Source organism: Vulpes vulpes, chromosome 5, assembly GCF_048418805.1.
Source record: "Vulpes vulpes isolate BD-2025 chromosome 5, VulVul3, whole genome shotgun sequence".
Classification (NCBI taxonomy): domain Eukaryota; kingdom Metazoa; phylum Chordata; class Mammalia; order Carnivora; family Canidae; genus Vulpes; species Vulpes vulpes.
Window position 1 is genome coordinate 41156878 of NC_132784.1, and position 17974 is coordinate 41174851.

Consider the following 17974-nt stretch of genomic DNA (forward strand, 5'->3'; position numbering starts at 1 on the left):
GCACCCCCCGCCCCCGCCAGCCCGCGAGCGCCGCCCCCGAGCCCCGCGGGTGGGGGGGGCCTGGGCCCCGAGCCCCGCCGCGCGGCCTCTGATTGGCTTGGGGGGCGCGTGCGCCCGCCCCGGCGAGCGGGGAGGGTCCCCCTGGGCGCCGGGCGGGGGCGGGGGCGGGGGCCGGGGCGGGGAGAGCGGGGAGAGCGGGGCCGCGGGGAGCCGGGCTCGGGCGCGCGGAGAGCCGGCTCGGAGAGCGCCGGGGAGGGCGGCCGGCGGGCTGGGCGCGCTCCCGGGGCCGCCAGCCTGCACCGCCCCGCGGCCTTCCGGGAGGAAGCGGCGCCCGCGGCGGCCGGGGCGGGCGCTCGGGGCGGGCGCTCGGGCTCCCTCACCTGCCGGCGCCCGGGTCCCCCCGCACCCCGCCCGCGGGACGCGCCAGGCCGGGCGCCGAGCAGCGCAGGAGCCGCCGGAGCCGCCGGCCCAGCCGCCCGGGAGCGCCCCGCAGCCCGCGGGGGGCGCCGGCTCCATGGCGACCGGGCTCGGGGAGCCGATCTACGGACTTTCGGAGGACGAGGTGAGCGGCGGCGGCGGCGGCGGCCGCGCGGGGCTCCCGGGTCCCGCCGGGCGCAGGGCTGCGAGGGGCTGCGAGGGGCTGCGAGGGGCTGCGCGCCGCCCTGGGCCGGGGACGGGGACGCCGTGCGCCCCTCGGCCGCGCTCCCGGGCTCCCGGGCTCCCGGGCAACTTCCCGCCGCTCGGCCCTGCGGCCCGGAGCCCGCGCCGCGTGTCACGGGCGGGTGTCGGGCGGGTGTCGGCCGGGGTCCGGGTGCCCCCGGGAACTCCCGGGGGCCGAGCGGCGGGTGCCCCGGGGGTGCGTGCGCGCAGGGCGGGGGGCCGAGGCCGGCGCGCCCGGGGGTCCCGGGGCGGGGGCGCGGCCGGCGGCGGCAGGTGCCGCGGGAAACTTGGAGGGAGCCCGCAGCCCTGCCGTTTCTCTTTTTCTTTTCTTTTCTTCCTTTTTTTCCTCCCCGCCCCCCCGGCTTCCGAGCCCGGCACCCCGGGGTAGGTGGAGAGACAAAAGCTCAATCGCTCCCCCTTATTAATAAAGCAGATGCGGGAAGCCACGCCCCCGAGGCCGTGGCTGCGCGGGGTGAGCTTTGTTCGCGGCCTCCGAGGTGTCCCCGCGGCCCCCGCCCCCCGCCCGCCCGGAGGGGACCCCGCGCCCGCGCCCGCGCCGGCCCCGGGGGGCGGGGACAGGTAGGGGGGCCCGTCGGCGGGGCGCGGGCCGGGGCTCCCGGGGGCGCTTTACGGCCCTCGGCGCATTACTCAGCGGGGAGGTATTTCCTCTCCTGGTCGTGCGTTTCAGGAAAAGTTGATGCCTGGAAATTCGAGGGTTTCGGGCTTTCTCTTTCTTCCCCCTCCTTTCTTTTCCGAGGTCCCCTCTTTCTCGGGTGCTGGGGGTGGGGTTGCTGGAGAGGCTATTATCCGGGCCTGCCCCGTGATGGCTTCTCTCTCTGCAGCGTTCCTGCCCTGGGTTGGGGGTGTGTGCGTGTGTGTGCACTTTGCAAGTGTGTGATGGAATTGTGTGTCTGTGCTTGTGTGTGTGTCTGCTTTGTGACTGTAATGGAATTGTGTGTGTGTGTGTGCACTTTGTGTGTAATGGAATTGTGTGTGCACTTTGTAAGTGTGTAATGGAATTGTGTGTGCACTTTGTAAGTGTGTGATGGAATTGAGTGTGTGCACTTGGCAAGTGTGTAATGGAATAGTTACCTGGGGGTGGGGAGAGTGTTTGGGGGTAGGACTTTTTTTTTTTTTTTCTTTCTTTCTCTCTTGCCAGAGCTACCTAAAGCTTGCCTCGGTATGTATTTTATCAAAGAATGATCACAATGCAAATAATGTGTGATTTACATTTTTGATTATTTTGCCCTGCTGTGCTCAGGGCGAGGTAATTTCCCCCTTTTTTGGGGGGGGGGGCAGTTACCTGGGGATGGGTGGTGAAAAGGATCGTTGTTGCTTTCACCCAGGGGTTTCTCCCCCTCCCCGGCTCCTCTGCCCTTTTGAGGAGCTTTCCCTTTCATTCGGTACTTCTCCATTTAATTAGCAGCCCTAGATGGCAGGCAGTGAGCTTTTAGAAAGGTGCTGAGATACTGACATTCCTAAACAAAGGGCTTTTTGAGGTATGGTGGGGGGAAGACAGCTGCACTTCAGCTTTGGTCTCTCGTAAATTTTAAATTACATGATTCTTAGTAAGGCACCAAAGAAAAATATATTAAGAGTGTTTGATGAATGGATTCTCTGCGTGCCCCTGTTGTGTGTTCTTTGTTTACATTTATATCTAGTATCACCATCTACCTAGGGTACGTCCTGCCTCTTTAGTTAACTCAGATCTCCTTAACTGGGGTCCAGTGTGAAAGCGAAGGGTGGAGTATAAACAGAATTGGTATGTGTGTGTATATACGTGTGTATGTGTATGACTGGGTTTACTCCTGCACGTCGCTGGACCGGTGTTTGGGGCTTGGTGTGGGGAACAGCCCAAGGTGCTAAGGACATTTTCTTGATTGAGTGATGTCTATGTTGCTGGGACTATTAAGTTCCTCCCGCACATTAGATTACAAAAGACAAGTGGCATCTGTTGTCTCTTTTCAGCTTCTCCTACCAGTGGAAAAAAAAAAATAAATAAGGCAGGACTGTTTTGATGACTTCACATTTCTATGGTGTTTGCTTTCTTATGGGAGGTATCGCACCGTCAGGTTAGCCTTTGGAAAATCAGGGAATGCCTTCGTAGAATATTAACAAATTGTTGAATTTGCACAGCTTGTTTTGTCTCCCTGAATTAGTCTGCGTAAGAAAACAAATGAAAGATCTTAACAGGCTCTTAAAGCAGACTGGCTCATGAAACCAATGGCAGGGTTGTTTTTCCAAGGCGTGTTAAGTATGAGTGCACTTCAGTTCACACACTTGGTGTGCTGCCGAACATCACACGTGAAGATATTTTGATTGCTACATAAGAGCTATCTTACACATCTCTTAGCAAACTAGGTGTCCGTATACCTAGCACATTTCTTAAAAGTGAGTTTGTATTTTCGTTGGAAGTTGATGGAAAGCATTGCGTGTTTGGAGCACACTTAGCTTTCTGTCCCATCTCAGAAAGATTTTTTAGCTCTAAGTACTACTGGTGATGAAGCATTGCAGGGGGATGCCAAGACAGGATCTTGCTCCCAGGTCTCTCCAGCTTGTAGAAAGAGAGGAATTAAATATGGGCTTTGCTTGTGTGAGTGCGTGTACTGTTTATTTTTTGTGTGTCTTGTTGAGGTTCCTCAGTGAGCTCAAGCTCCTCAAGCTCCTATTTACTGATTTAAATCAGGTCACCTTTGGGAAACCAAATTTGAAATTGCCATCAGATGAAGGACTTTGGTGTTTGAGAGATTAGCAAATTAGCAAAACTTGTGACTCTGGGCCCAGCATCAGATTTGGTTTGGAATTAGAACAGTTGGACTAGTTGCTGCATCTGGCTTGGTTCCTGGGCAGTTTTTTTTTTGTTGTGCTTTTTGTTTTTATTTATTTTATTTTTTTTTTGGCAATCTGTAGCACATTTTGGCAGTTTACTCCGGAGTGTTACTGTTAACCTTGTGAAGTCTTTTTGTTGGAACATCTTAGAAAGGTATCGTTTATTGAAAAGATTTCTGGGTGGAATACTAAAGTCTGAATGACAGCTTATTAGATGCGGCAGTTTTTTGGTGGTTACATGAGACAGATGGCCGGGCTGATGTGGGATAGCACTTTGACAGCCTTCCTCTGCATTATATACAAACAAGAATAGTTGGCTAATGTTTCATATGCTTTCTCTGCATCTAGCACTGTGTTAGCAAACTTTATGTACTTGCTGTCTCGTGTAATCCTCACGAACCTCCTAAGAGGTGTGCCAGGATTTACAGATGAGGAATGGAGGCTCAGAGAGGTTAGGTGACCCGTAGAAGGACACACAGTAAGTACGTATGGAGTCAGGATTTGAACTCCATTCTGTTGATTGCACAGGCCTGGTTTGTAGCATTCTTCCTGTCTTCCAGGTATCATGAGATGTCTTCATAGCTGGGTTGTTGAAGTTAATTTGCAGTGGAGATAAACATCAGGAGTTATAAACTGAAGACTTGCAGGTCTGAATTGACCAGGAGGCTGGCTTAGTATGGTCTTTGCTGTGCTGTAAAGCTCGGGAAGTTGTACAGAAAATGGCAAAAATCTGACCTCACTGGGGCTCCATTCTCACCTGGCAACAATTGTGTCCACGTTGTGGTCCGGGGAGGCGGTAGCTGTGCTGCAGTTCCTGCCACCCCCACTACTGCTTATCGTTTTAGGGTTCTTTGAACTCCAGAACAAACATTTAAGGTTAACCTTTGGCCTAGGTATATTATCTTGAAGATGCTGTCAACCTTAAGATGCACTGTTATCTTCTGTACCTCTAAGAGAGAAAAAAGTTGCTGTTGCACTATGATACACCGCTCATTTTATTATTATTTTTTTACCCCGTTCATTTTATGGAGCATCCTTATTTCAGGCTGTTGCTGAATTCCAGACTCTCGTTAAGGGCCAGCTCTCGGCCATCAGTGTCAGTACCCCAGTCCTTCACTTTGAAGTCAGTTGCCAGTCAGATCGCTGCCTTTCTGTTTCTGAGAAAAGGGGTAGCATAAGGGAAATGTCCTTCACTGGGCATTGGCGGAGAAGAAACAGGGAGCCTGTGAGATAGGCCACCCGAATAGCCATCTGTAAGTAATTGAGAGTAGCTGTTAATTTTTAAAAAATGGTCCATGTCAAGAGATTCCTTGAAATCCTGCGTGCCATCTTTGCAGCTGTGCAAAACAATCGCAAGATTGCGTTTGGAAATTAGATATTGTTTGGATCTATAGGTGGTGCTGAACAGTTTTGTAGAGGCAGGTAAGACTTGCCCAGTTGTTCCAACTCCAAATGCCCAAGTCCAGCCTTGCAGAGCTGGCTGATGTGCTTTGTGCCTAGGTTGATGTGCTTTACTCCAGTTACAGTCTGCATCGTGATTGCTAACGTTTAAGAAAAACCCTAAAAGGGACTAGGTTTTGTTGTGACACTTAAAAGCAATTTTATAAATTGGTGAATATAATGTATTGTCTTAAATTCTACTCTTACTGAATTTTTGTTTTCTTCAAGGGTCCTATGGAATTTATAGAAACTGACGTCTTAATTTATGTTCAGTTTTATTAAGTGCTGATTTTTCTCATTACTGAAAAGCAGTTTCCTTAAAGAGTAAAAATGATTTTGTTCAAAGGGGTGAGGACCGTGGCAAAACGGGAATCCCCAGATGATCTTGGTTTCTTTACCGTAGCAGAACACAAGGGAACTGGTTGGGCATCTCAGTGCAGGGAGGACCTACATCTCCAGGAAACTTTTCTTGCAAAGTTGTTTCATGATACTGGGAGCATCAACATGCTTGACATGCATTCAGGAGGAACCTCCAGGAAGACATCTGTGCTGTTAGAGAATGACGTCACACATCACTGCAGCAGTGCTTTTGGGTTTGTGTTGCTTCTGCACTCGCTGCGAGGGAAGAAACTTGGGGCTTATTGCCAGTTTACTCGCCTTTCTGTGTTGTGCAGTTACTCAAACAACATAGGAGCGTGGCCATATGTGACTGGTGAGAGAAACAAATCAGTTTCTCTTGGACCGATTGAGATCATCCTAAAATTCTTATTTTGAGTTAATAGGTCTGTTTGAACAGATTTTATTGGTGCCCTTGAATTTCAGGTCCTAGATAAAAATGGGGAAAATGAGATTTTAACTTAAGTGTTTTCGAGTGTTTTTGATGTTGTAGGTGTTTGAAGTGGTTTTGCCTCACTGATCTGTTTAATTGGTAATAAAGCCAACTATACCTTTGACGATCCATGTGAAAGGGGATCAAAATAATATACGAATAATGATGAAAATAAGAATTAGGATAGTAGGATTGGTGAAGGCCACTAGGAGGGTGGCCAAATGTTACTTTCTGTTTTTCGTATTGTTTCTCTTCCAGGTCACCGTATCAACAAATCTATCTCACTTTCTGACTATAGGTGGCAATGTTTGTACTGTTTCATGATGCTACTCTTGTTTGGGAGTTGCCTGTTGGCGGAATATAGCAATGAGAGCTGAATTTAGAGATGAAGATAAAGGAACTAGATTTAGAAACCAGTATTTTCCTACAAACTAAAAAAAAAAAATTAGCAAAAGCACTGAAAGTGATGTTTGTCAATGCGATATTTCAATCAAGAGACCTCCTTTTATCCGTGGCACATTTAACTTGCAAGAACAATAGGCGTTTGGATCTAGGGGAAGAACCCCCACAAACGTGCACACAGAAACGTTCCTTTGAGAACCATGATCACGTCCTTTGTTCTTGGGTGTGTCGGGACTTCTAAAAAATGCTAGTTCTGTGGACCATTCTGGAATTGCTGTCGTTGACTTTGAGAAGGTCAATGACAGCAATTATCACCACTCCTGAGTATTTGATTGCTGGGGAACTTCTTGATTCCTGAGGGCAGACTGTGGCTCAGGCTCTATCTGGCAGAGAGAAAACCAGTGGTGGAAAGATCTGGGACACTTACTTCGTGAACACCTAGGACCTCATTATGGTTGTGATGATTTGTTCTGAACCTGAGTGGCCTGGATGCTGGCTATGACTGTAAGCCCTTTAAGGTGAGAAAGCTATATCCGTTAGCATATCTGGGGTAACTAGCTTAAATTTGCCCCTCTAGTTGACTTTTTGTCCTTGACTCCAAAGTCCTGTATTGATTCAGAACTTGCCAGGTTTCGTGGTGAGACTATCTGATTCCCTCGCTGTCATCAAATTCAGTGTTGGGTGACTTCTTGGCAGGCAGGCGGCCACTGAGAGATTTCATAGTTTTATACCTCCTAGTCACCAAGAGAAAGGGGCCATTCAAAAGTGACTTTGTTTTTAGTGTGAGAGGCTGTGATGTGAAATCCAAGATGGAATTTGGAAGGGCTTGTAGGGATAGTGGGCCCATGAAGAGGATGGACTCGCCATCACCGGTCAGGGTGCTGTTCCATCACCCGGGATGTGTCAGGGTGCTGGTGGACCAAGGCTCCGGGGGCACACTGAGTGATGTTGTGATGGATGGCCTGGGGGGCTCAGGCCCGTGTCCACCTCCTGTCCCCTGGGAAGAGGCCGTGTACTCTTTCTACCCCAGAGGGGATGCTGTGGTGCAGTGACCAAGGCCAAGCTGTGGGCACCTGTGAGTCTTGGTCTTAGCACAGTTTGCACTCTCCCAGTTTCAGCTGCATTCAAAGCCTGCTGTCCTCGTTCTCCTTGGGTGCAGCTCTGGATCACCTGTCGCAGCGTGCCTTTTAGAGCACTTGGTGAAGCTGGGCTTCCGTTGTGCATGAAGCATCGCGGTGGTCCTCGTGGCAGGAGAGAATGGCCCTTGGGGAAGGTCGCCCACACCTGCCTACCTGGCAGGAAGTCCCACCAGGTCGCCTCTGCGGCACATCTGTTCAGAACTGATGCCTTAACATGCAAACTTGGCTCTGTTCAGTGATCTGTGGGATTTCACGTGTTCCATGTCCATTTTGGCAACGGTGTTAGAAGTCACCAGTGTGAGGACTCTAGTGGAGACAAGCCTGGGTCACAGGTAACGTAGAAGAGGAAGATCTCTTTGGAATTTTTCCTGTTTAGGTGAAGATGTTTGTTGAATGGGTTAGTTTCATGTACATGTGTAGGTCTTGTGTGCATGTGTGTGTGTTTTTTTCCCTAAATATTAGAAGTTGTTTTGGTCTGGTGTTGTCCGCCCCCCCACCCCAAAAGCAAGCCTAAGCTATTTAGAGAATTTGCTTAGTAAGCTCGCAGTGTGTATCTCCTGGAATTAAAAGCTCCACATACTTACTCTCAAATCTCCCAGCTACCTTTGGAACCAGAGCATGCTGAAAACCCAAGCTTACTTTTTTCCTAAGGCTCCATCTTTTTTCTCTCTCCAGTTAATAAGTGATTCATCTTCGGGTGCTTCTCCTGGTGCCAACTCCATCTTTGGCAGTTTGGGTTGGAAAGGGGAAGGAGTGTGTGAGGTTTAAAGAAAAAGCAAAACTGAGAATCTGTTTGCTTCCTTTTATCCTCCTCCACTTCCTTTTGTGCTTTGTGGCTTGGGTGTGAAAATTGGATGCAAGCACCAGTGGCAGTCAGGTCTTTTCTAAACTTTGAACCGGCTGTGTGTCCCCCCTCCTCCATTTGTTAATAACTCCAGAGGGTAAATGAATGTGACTCTTGAATTAAGCTCTGTCTGGAAGGAGCTGACCCCTGTGATTTTTGAGTTCTAGAATATGTTTATGCTGATATTGGAGAAATTGGTATGTGCCATGCTTGCCCACCTTTGGAAGGATGTCTTCATTTCACTGACTTATTAGCGAAAGAGAACACTTTGGCCTTGGACTAAGAGCTTTTCCTTCCCTTCTTTGAGAAGTGAGGTAGAGAGGCACCCCTTGCAGGCATTGGGGGTGGCTGGCAGGGTGGGGAGGTATTGGAGAGTATTTAATATGTGAAGATGCCACTCACATCCCTGGAAAAGGTGGGTTACAAGATCGTGGCTGCAGTACAGTCCTCTTGTGGTTAGAAGTATATCTGGATGGAGACAAATGACTGGGCGTGTATCCCAGGATGTCCACGGTGGTTATCGTTGAGCAAAGGGATTGCAGGTGATTTTCATTGCCTTTTTATGTTTTTCTTCTATTTTTCCATAGGGAGGTTTTCTTAATGTAAAAGCTAAGTTTCAAAGTGAGATGGAAAGAAACCTCCCAGATGCTTGTAGGACATCAGGCTTTGGGTAAAAGTGAGAGCACTTGCTCGGAACAGATGCTGACGGTGTGTGTGCAGGTGCGCAGATGTTCGTCAGGGGCCCGCTGTGTGCCCATTATTTAAGGGTATCAAGGTCTCGGGATTGCCACTTGTGCTTTTTCGGAGCTCCCCGCCGAGGTGGGAAGTGGAGGGACAGGTGAAGGATTGGACACTTTTCAGAGTGACCAGGAAATTAGACTTCTTTTCAACTTGCAGCTTGTAGGACAGAGCTTTCATTTCCTCCACTGCGGACACTTAAAATTTTGTAGTTTCATCCTTCTGTGCATAAGAGTAATTTAAATCTTTCAGTAGCATTGTGTGTCCTCTGACTTTGTGCATGTGCTGTGAAAACCCAACTGAAATCTGTTTTCTCTTTTTGTGTCTTTGGGTTTTGCTTTAGAGTCTTGGTGTATCTCTGAATGGTTTTAGATGTCAGCGTGGTACTTGTGCACACCTGTAGTCATTGCTGCAAATATCTGAGTGTCTAGAAGCTGTCCTTGGTTTTCCCTTGGAGCAGACCTGTAATCGGCATGTCCATGTTTCGTGGCGGTCCCTTCTCGAACAAAAGGGAAAGTTATGTGTCATCTGACACTGGTCTCTGCGTGTCTCCTCTCCCCTCCCACTCCTGCTGCTCTTAATATTTCTAACCTAAGGATGTGTCCTAGGGTTGAGACGTGTGTGCCATGTGGCGTGAGTTCCTTGCACTCCTACCACACTCCTTCCTGCTTGCCCCCAAAGGTGCAGCCTACAGAATTGTGGTGCTTGAGTTGTGGCCAGTGTTAATTTGTGCACTGGGGCAGCCTGTGTATTGTGGCGGGTTATTGATAGTGGTCATGGAGATGAATGTTATCTCTCGTTCAGTTACGAGGTGTCTGTTAAGCGCCCACCTGGACAATGGGAACATGCGTCAGCCCAGTGATGTCATTAAGGAATCAAGTTCCATCTACTCCACCGTCTAAAGTCTAGCCCTTTTCAGAGACCTTCTTGGTCTGAGTCTGGCTGCCAGTGGCAGTCAGAGCCATGTTCTTTTTTCCTATTTGCAGAAGAAACAGAGTGGCTTCCCGGGTCTTAGGATTATAGAAGTTTCATTCCCAGAAACTTCGATCCCAGGCGATTTCGGTGTCACATTTGCCACAGAGGCTCCCATCTGCTTCTCTCTCAACTAGCCAGTGCCAGGGAAGGGATGGAATGACCTTCATTCTAAGGGTCTACCTCTTGAGCTGAGGTGAAGTCCATGATGACCCTACAGTCCACCCATTGGATAATTCATCTGCCTTCAGATCGATACACTTCAGAAATACCCATGGCTCTGTGAAATCATGAGCTCTCTTTCCCTAGGGAGACAACCCAAATATTTGTTGAAGTATTGCAAGGATCTCTGGGTTATACATTGTCCCTTCTCTTAGTTTGAAGAGTTTCTTTTTTTCTTTCTTTCTTTCTTTTTTTTTTTTTTTTTTTTTTTTTTACTGGTCTAGTGACTTACACCTAAATAGGTTAGGTCCCCCCCAAACATTAGCCTACAACAGTGAAGAGAGAGTAGGATACAATAAATCCCCCACTTGGAGAGGGGGGAAAAATAAGAAAATTCTGTGTTGTAGCTGGCAGATCAGGACTAGCAAGGAGTCCTTGGCTTGGTCAGCCAGTCTTGCAGCTCCTGGCTCTGCTGGATTGTACCCAGCATGAGACTCTCCCATGGTCCCTGTCCTTTGCAGCTGCCCTTGGATTGAACTGGCACTGGCAGACTGCCTCTTCTTGGGCCCTGCTGGGTGTGAGTTTGGGGCTTTAGGGTTGTGTGTCTAGGCGTTGAACAGCCTTGGGCTAGTGTCATCTGACCTGAATATTTGGCAGTATTACTCCTGTGAAAACTTAGCATCTGAGTTTTTTGCTTCTAGTCAATTCCTTGGACTGGTAGCAAGAGCCAGTGACCTTATCTAAGTGAAGTCTCTGGTTCTGAGAATTTCTGTTCTTGGTAACTGGTCTCTCTGCCCTGTTCATTCCCATGGCTTCTGCCTCAAGGCAATTTGAAAGTAGCCTTGAATGAAGAGGCACAAGGTTTGGGTCCAGCAGCCATTTGGGCACTTGAACCCACTCTAGCTTTGCTCTGTCTATTCAGAATGACCAACTTCCCTAGACTGGGATTGTGGGGCCCATAGGACTCTCTACCTGCCCCTGACTCAGCTATTTCATTTTATTTATGGCACTTCTTTTTATACAAGATCTGTTATAGTTAGGGCTCTTGATTGCAAGCAACAGTGACTAATTCTGGTGAATTTAAGTACAGAGGGATTTATTGAAGGCATTTTATTTTATTTTTTAAAGATTTTTGTTTATTCATTCTTGAGAGACACAGAGAGAGGCAGAGACACAGGCAGAGGGAGAAGCAGGCTGCACACAGGGAGCCCGATGTGGGACTCGATCCCAGGACCCCAGGATCACGCCCCAGGCCGAAGGTAGATGCCCAGCTGCTGAGCTACCCAGGCATCCCGGCATTTTAGATAGCATAGGAGTACCTGTCAAGCTGGAGACCCAGGCCTAGACAGCAGTCAGGGACCAAGGGAAGCTGGGCACCCCAGATCACAGCCAGAGAACCCCAGCTCCCTGGCACTGAATGCCACCTATGACCCCATTCCAGATCTTTTTTTTTTCCCCCCAGATCTGTCTTAATGCTGTGTGGCGACACTCCTCTGGCTGGGGCTGCTCCAGGTCTCCTCTTTCTTACCCATGTTGGGGGTCCTCATAACCACTTGGGTTCGGTGATTCAATAGAAGGACTCACAAGACCCAGAAACTGTTATACTCACAGTTAGAGTTTATTACAGTAAAAGGATACAGAGCAAAATCAAAAGGACCAGCTCCATGTAGTGAGCAGAAGAAACCCCAGATTGCGAACTTCCAAGGGTCCTCTCGCAGTGGCGGCACACAGGATGCACATAATTCCTCCAGTGGCAGTTGTGACAACGTGTATGAAGTGTTGTCTACCGGGGAGTCTCAGTAGACCCTCCGCGCCCAGGGTTTTTATCGGGGACTGCTCATGGAAGCTCCCTCTGCCCAGCACACACGACCGTTCCCGGCTCCAGGGGAGAAAGTAGGTGTTCAGCATAAACCACATGGTTGGCACCGTGTGGCACGCTTCTCATTGAGGGAACATTTTGTATCTGTGGAGGGAACTGTTTACCATTCAAGGTCTTAGACACCAGCCAAGGGCCGATCTTGAAAGCAGGCCTTTCTAAGGAGAGCAGTCCGGGGCCTGCCGCATGAATTCTGTTCTGCATCCTGCCTCCTGGAGGCCCTGGAGGCCCATCTCCCAGCCACTGTTGCTGCCAGGGGAGGGGATATGAGGGGCTTGTTCCTCTGTTCTTCAATTTTTGGTTTCAGTAGTGGGACCCGGGGCTGGCCTACCCACCAAAAGTCACACTGTGGGGGATACCCAGACATAGGGATTGTTTTCAGATGCTTCTTCCCAAAAGAAGACCCCACTAAGCATGAATTGGGCCCGTCATGAATGTTCAGTGAGTGGTTGCAGTAGTGAGGCGACGTGGTGTGTGTTTTGAGCATTTGCCATCCATGCATCAGGGAGATGCCTACGACGTGTTTTCATGTCCTCGATGGGGGCTGAGTGCCCCCTCCTTCCTACCCCTGGGTGCTTAGAGGTTCTGACCCTCTCCAGAGGCCTAGGGGTGATAGGGGATAGACGAGGGGTGGAGTTGAAACTGGATGAGGTGTTGCTAGCTCCTCGAGGTTTGGAGACCGACTATTCCAGATGGGGGCGCAGGGGCGGGGGGCGCTTAGCAAACATGAAGGCCTCAAGATAAAACCAAGCTGGAGGAACCAAAAGGAAACCAAAGTGGCTGGAGCATGGGGGCCTAGCAGGCGGTGAGACAGCAGGTATATTTGTGTGCAGAGAGGGAGGAGTTGGAGCAGTGAAGGGGTCAGCCTGGGCAGGGAGGTTGGCATGATCCTGCTTTGGGGTTTCTGGGTCTGCATTCAAAGGCATCTTTGGTTGTGTTAGCAAAGGTGGCCCTTCAGCCGTCTCAGGCCGAGGAGGCGAAATGCTAACATTGTCAGATTGTCAGCACTGTCCTCCTCCTGCCCGGCGAGGCCAGATGATGGTGGATGGAGGTCACGAGTGTAAGTGTCCTGCAGTTGAGGAGGCGCGAGCCCTGGGTCAGCCCCAGACACGGTGGAGCTAGCACAGCGCTGGGCCCCGGAACCGGCCTGGGGCAGCCAGCTCCACAGGGGTACCCCTAGTTAATGCCTCCTGGATGAAATCCCAACCAGAGACTTCAAGTCAGCACAGAGGGGAACTGAGAGAGGTTTTCTCACCTTTTAAATGGGATGTCAAACCTGAAAAGTACTACTCTTAATGAGTAGTTGGTTGCCACAGTGCCCTTCGTGGGGTCTTCTGACTTTCTCTCTCCCCTGGCCCTGACTCTTTAAAACACCTTTATAGTGTTATATTTTATATATTCTTTAAAGCAACTGCAGTTTTGTTAGAATGAAGTTGGCTAGTTTGTTTGTTTGTTTGTTTGTTTATTTATTTATTTATTTATGAGAGCGAGAGGCAGAGACACAGGTAGAGGAAGAAGCAGGCTCCATGCAGGGAGCCCCATGTGGGACTCGATCTCTGGACCCCTGGGCCGAAGGCAGACACTCAACCACTGAGCTCCCCAGGCGTCCCAAGGTTGGTCTCAATACACAAAAAGGTTAATAATTGCAGGAAAGGACAGCAGTGCCCACTCATGGATAGTTTTATGGTTAGGATGGGGGTGGGTGGGTTGGCAAGTCCAAATTCCATAATGTCTCTGTTGCTCCAGGAGGGAGCAACTGATCGGTTTCCCAGTCTTATTATTGTGATTTTTAACTCCCAGGCAACCAGGACCATGCCCTTCTTTGCCAGGCAGCCTGGATTCTGGTGTCTGCAAAATGGTGTTTCAGGCAGGTGCTCCGGTATGGACAATGACAGTTGCAGCCTTTGTTTTTGCCCTTTTAGAAACTTGTGGAAAATAAAACCCAGGGTGTGTCGAACGATCAAAGGCGAGTCAATGGCCTTCTGTCGAATGAATTTGCCTCTTTGGGGCTTGAAGAGGCAAGAAGTCTTTTCACGTAGAATTTTGCTCTTAATCTCTTCTCCTTCCCCACAATTTGAAGTAATGGCATAGACTAGAAAAAAAAGGGATAATCTCTGTGGCATGAACAAATTCGGGTTCAAAAAGATCTTAAAACTGATTTTTTTGGTAGCTGTATCTGATGAGATTGATGTGTGAGTCTTGGATGGAGCACACAGTCTCAGGGCTGGATGGTGTGCTGGGCCCGGGGAGGGCCGGGGAGGGCCGGGGAGGGCCGGGGAGGGCCGGGGAGGGCCGGGGAGGGCCCGGGGCCTGCAGCTCTGGCTCCTGGGAGGTGTCTGATCTGAGACAGGTGAGTAAACAACGATTGCACATGCTGCAGTCTGTGAAACAGCAGAAACTGTGCAGGACACTGCTGTGGGGTCTGGGGTGTGAAGATAGGTGGAAAGGAAAAGCCAGGGTGTCCAGCCTCACACAGTGAACTTCCGAGCTGAGTTTATTTTTTTTATTTTTATTTTTTTAAAGATATATTTATTTATTTCTTCATGAGAGACAGAGAGAGGCAGAGACACAGGCAGAGAGAGAAGCAGGCTCCCTGCTGGGAGCCCGATGCAGGACTCATCCCAGGATCCTGGGATCACGACCGGAGCCGAAGGTAGATGCTCAACCACGGAGCCACCCAGGTGCCCCCTGAGCTGAGTTTTAGATGAAAATAAGGGAACAACTAAAGTTTGAGCACTTTCCACCTGCTAGGTGCTGATATAAAGGCCTTAGAAAAATGAAAACTCATCTTCATGTCAACTCTTTGAGGTGGGTCCTTCTATCTCCATTGTACTGCAGCCGGGCAAGAAACTGAGGCACAAAGATGTGAACTGACTGGCTCAGAGTGTCACAGAGCTAGTAAGTGGCAGAACCAGGACTTGTATCCAGGCAGTCCGGCTCCCAAGCCCATGCACCAGCACGCACGCTGTGGTGTCTCAGGGCACTTCATCAGGAAGGGGGAGGAGGATGCTGCTGAGGTCCTGTGGGCCAGGCCGAAAGGCAAAGAGGGGATGGCTGTGTGTGGAGGCCTGTGCATCTTGTCCAGGAACCGGTCCTCTGGGACAGTTTGGGAAACTGGTGTCGATTTGTGCTTGTCTAGTGCTCCCGGTGCAGGGGGAGAGTGGATGTGAGGTGAGTAACAGTAGGCGGTCATGCAGCTGGCCCACCCCAGGGAGGTGGTGGGAATGAGGCCACCCCCCGGGGAGCGGGGTGTGCGGTGAATGCAGGAGGTACTTAGGATGCAGGTGGCATTGAATTGGTTACTGGTTGATTGAGAAAAAGGAAGGGCTCTGGCATAATCACCCACCTTTCTTGTTTCAGGGAGCTGCATGGCTGGGAAAGGAGAAACCTACATTTTTTTAAATTATTATTTAAAGATTTATTTATTTTAGAGAGTGCATTGCGAATGGAGGGAGGGACAGAGGGAGAAGGAGAATCCTGGAGCAGACTCCCCTCTGAGCTTGGGTCCCGAAGGGGGGGTTTGATCCCAGGACCCTGACATCATGACCTGAGCTAAAATCAAGTCAGTTGCTTAACTGACTGAACCCCCTCCCAGGCACTTATTTATTAATAAGTGCATTTATTTATTAATATTCTTTAAAGATTTTATTTATTATTATTTATTTTTATTTATTTATTTATTATTTATTTATTCATGAAAGACACAAGAGAGGCAGAGACACACACAGGCAGAGGGAGAAGCAGGCTCCTTATGGGGAGCCTGATGTGGGACTCGATTTCAGGACCTCAGGATCATGCCCTGAGCCGAAGGATGATGCTCAACCACTGAGCCACCCAGGTGCCCCCGAAACCTACATTTATTAAATACCTACTATAAAGGTTCTAGACTGGGGGACTTGCCCTCCTCCAGCATTTTGCTGTGTCGGGAGATATTTTTGGTTGTCACAACTTGGGAGGTGCTGCTGGCATCTAGTGGGTAGAGGCAGAGGATACTGTCACACATCCTACAAGGTGCAGGGCATCCCCCACAACGAAGAAATACCTGGCCCCGAAAGCCAGTCGTGCCCAGACCGAGCAGCCCCCACCCCAGTGTGTTTCAGTTTCACATAGCTGCCTAACTGACCCCATCACCAATCACAAGACCTTAGAAATCCTGTCTTTCACATTTTTCCAATGAGAAAACCAAGGCGTAGAGGGAAACGGGGGCCTAAGCCAGGGAGCTAGCAAGTGCCAGGGTTGGAATTTGAACCCGTGTCTTCCGCATGTCAGAATGCAGACCCGTCTTTTCGGTTCTCCCTGCTGCTTTTATTCCTCACACTGGTGTGAAGGAAGAGGCACATCGGACCATGGGGTTCTTTCTCTGTGGCGCTGGCTCCAGACAGGAGGAGGCAGGAAGGAAGGTGGTTATTTATACTCGGCTCTGCCTAGGATCGAATAGCTCTGCATTTTCCGATGCTGAAGGTCTTACGGCGAGGGTTTCACAGAACTGTGATCATTTAGATGTTGGCTTCCCCCTGCAGGTCTAAATATGGGAACACATACTATCTTTTCCCTTAAAAAGACTACTGTTAATTTACAGTAAGATAAAAATGCGAAAATTTAATTCCAAGCCCAGTTTATTGCTTGTGCGTATGAACTATCGCAGCCCCTCCTCTTCGTAATTTAATTACTAACTATCCCTTTGGGAAGGGATAACATGAAGAGGGGAATTTGGAAGACCCTCCAGGACTGCTCTGGATTTAGAGATAAATATAAAAATACATTGATTTGCCAGGGGTTAAGGAGCCTCTTTGAGAATCCGTTTTAGCATGGTCTAGAGTGACCAGATTGCTTTTGGTAGCTAAGGATACAGTGGCTAATTGCTAATTTTCTAATGGGGTTTCTAATTTTGCCAGGGGCTGCCCATTTTCAGTGGTTATTATCCAGCTCCCAGGCAGATTTTGCATGTATTCAAAGCCTGCCTTGGTAGCTTGTGACATTAGAGCTTTGAGACTAAGTTCTTACTGTTGAACCCTCCAGGATATCATATTATTGATATTTTCAAGGTTATGTATTTTAGGATGCAGTCTTGGATGGTGATGTGAAGGAGGCTGCCCCACTGAAATTGGAATAGCAGCTTTTATGGGCATGATCTGTTTGTTTGAAACAGTCTTTGGGTTGTGTAATCTTATTTTTCACTGGCCACACAATGCCCTAGTGGTTGGGCTGCTGGGACCGTTTGGTGAACATGAAGTCTCTGTCCTTCACCCATTGAATCTCTTGTCCTGAAGCAGATGGGGCTCTTCTGCTCAAGCTTTGGGGAAGTCCTATTTGCTGCACCTGCTAATCTGTTGTCGGTTCTGCCAGAAAGTAGATGGTTAAGAGGGTACTGAAGGGTGAGCCTGTCCTGGAGTTTGGGAAGCCAACACCAGAGCCACAGGCTTTATGTTGGGAGAGTTCATGTTCTCATGATGGCACCGATGGATGTAAAAGTGGGGGAAATGAGAAAAGGAGGACTTAAAACTTTATTGTTTGCTGCCATCTTCATGTTAAGGGTTGCTAGCCTGGATTATACCACATTCAGCCTTGAACTCATGTAGTTTCTGCTTTTCAGACCCCTTGTTAGGTTCACAAGCATAACTCAAAAATAGTAATAGGAAGTTTTGATAAGTTGAGGGCATGATCAATGAAAGGAACTCTTGTAAATTTGGCTCAATATTGAGGCATAACCATCAAGATAACAAACGATTATTCACTATATTGACGTTAATATTATTCAGTGGTTAACTGGTGGGGCTTAGCTTTTTTTCTGCCCAACGATTTCCCCTTGAGGAAGACCTTATTCTATATTCCTATTCCTTGGGAAGAACAATTAATTGTGTTTCCTTTTTGGGCTGGGAAGACCACAGGCAGCATGATACAGTATTTTTTAAAGCTTTTCTAAAGACTTCCTTTATTTTTATTTATTTATTTATGAGAGACACACAGAGGCAGAGACATAGGTAGAGGGAGAAGCAGGCTTCCTGAGGGGACCCCAATGCGGGACTTGATCCCCGGACCCCAGGATCACGCCCTGAGCTAAAGGCAGATGCTCAACCACTGAG

The 17974-nt window shown here is 49.1% G+C and overlaps 1 protein-coding gene across 3 annotated transcripts in view; it reads left to right on the forward strand.

Annotated features, from left to right (window-relative positions):
- The first annotated feature begins 260 nt into the window (after positions 1-260).
- Positions 261-17974, forward strand: part of NEDD4L (NEDD4 like E3 ubiquitin protein ligase) — a 342878-nt gene continuing 325164 nt past the window's right edge. For 2 of the 3 annotated variants that reach the window (XM_072757957.1, XM_072757971.1), the window contains exon 1: positions 323-562. In XM_072757957.1, coding sequence (XP_072614058.1) covers positions 515-562 — 48 coding nt within the window. In that variant the 5' untranslated portion in view covers positions 323-514. Of the gene's footprint in view, positions 563-17974 lie in introns of all 3 variants that reach the window. The other variant, XM_072757960.1, reaches the window with a different exon arrangement.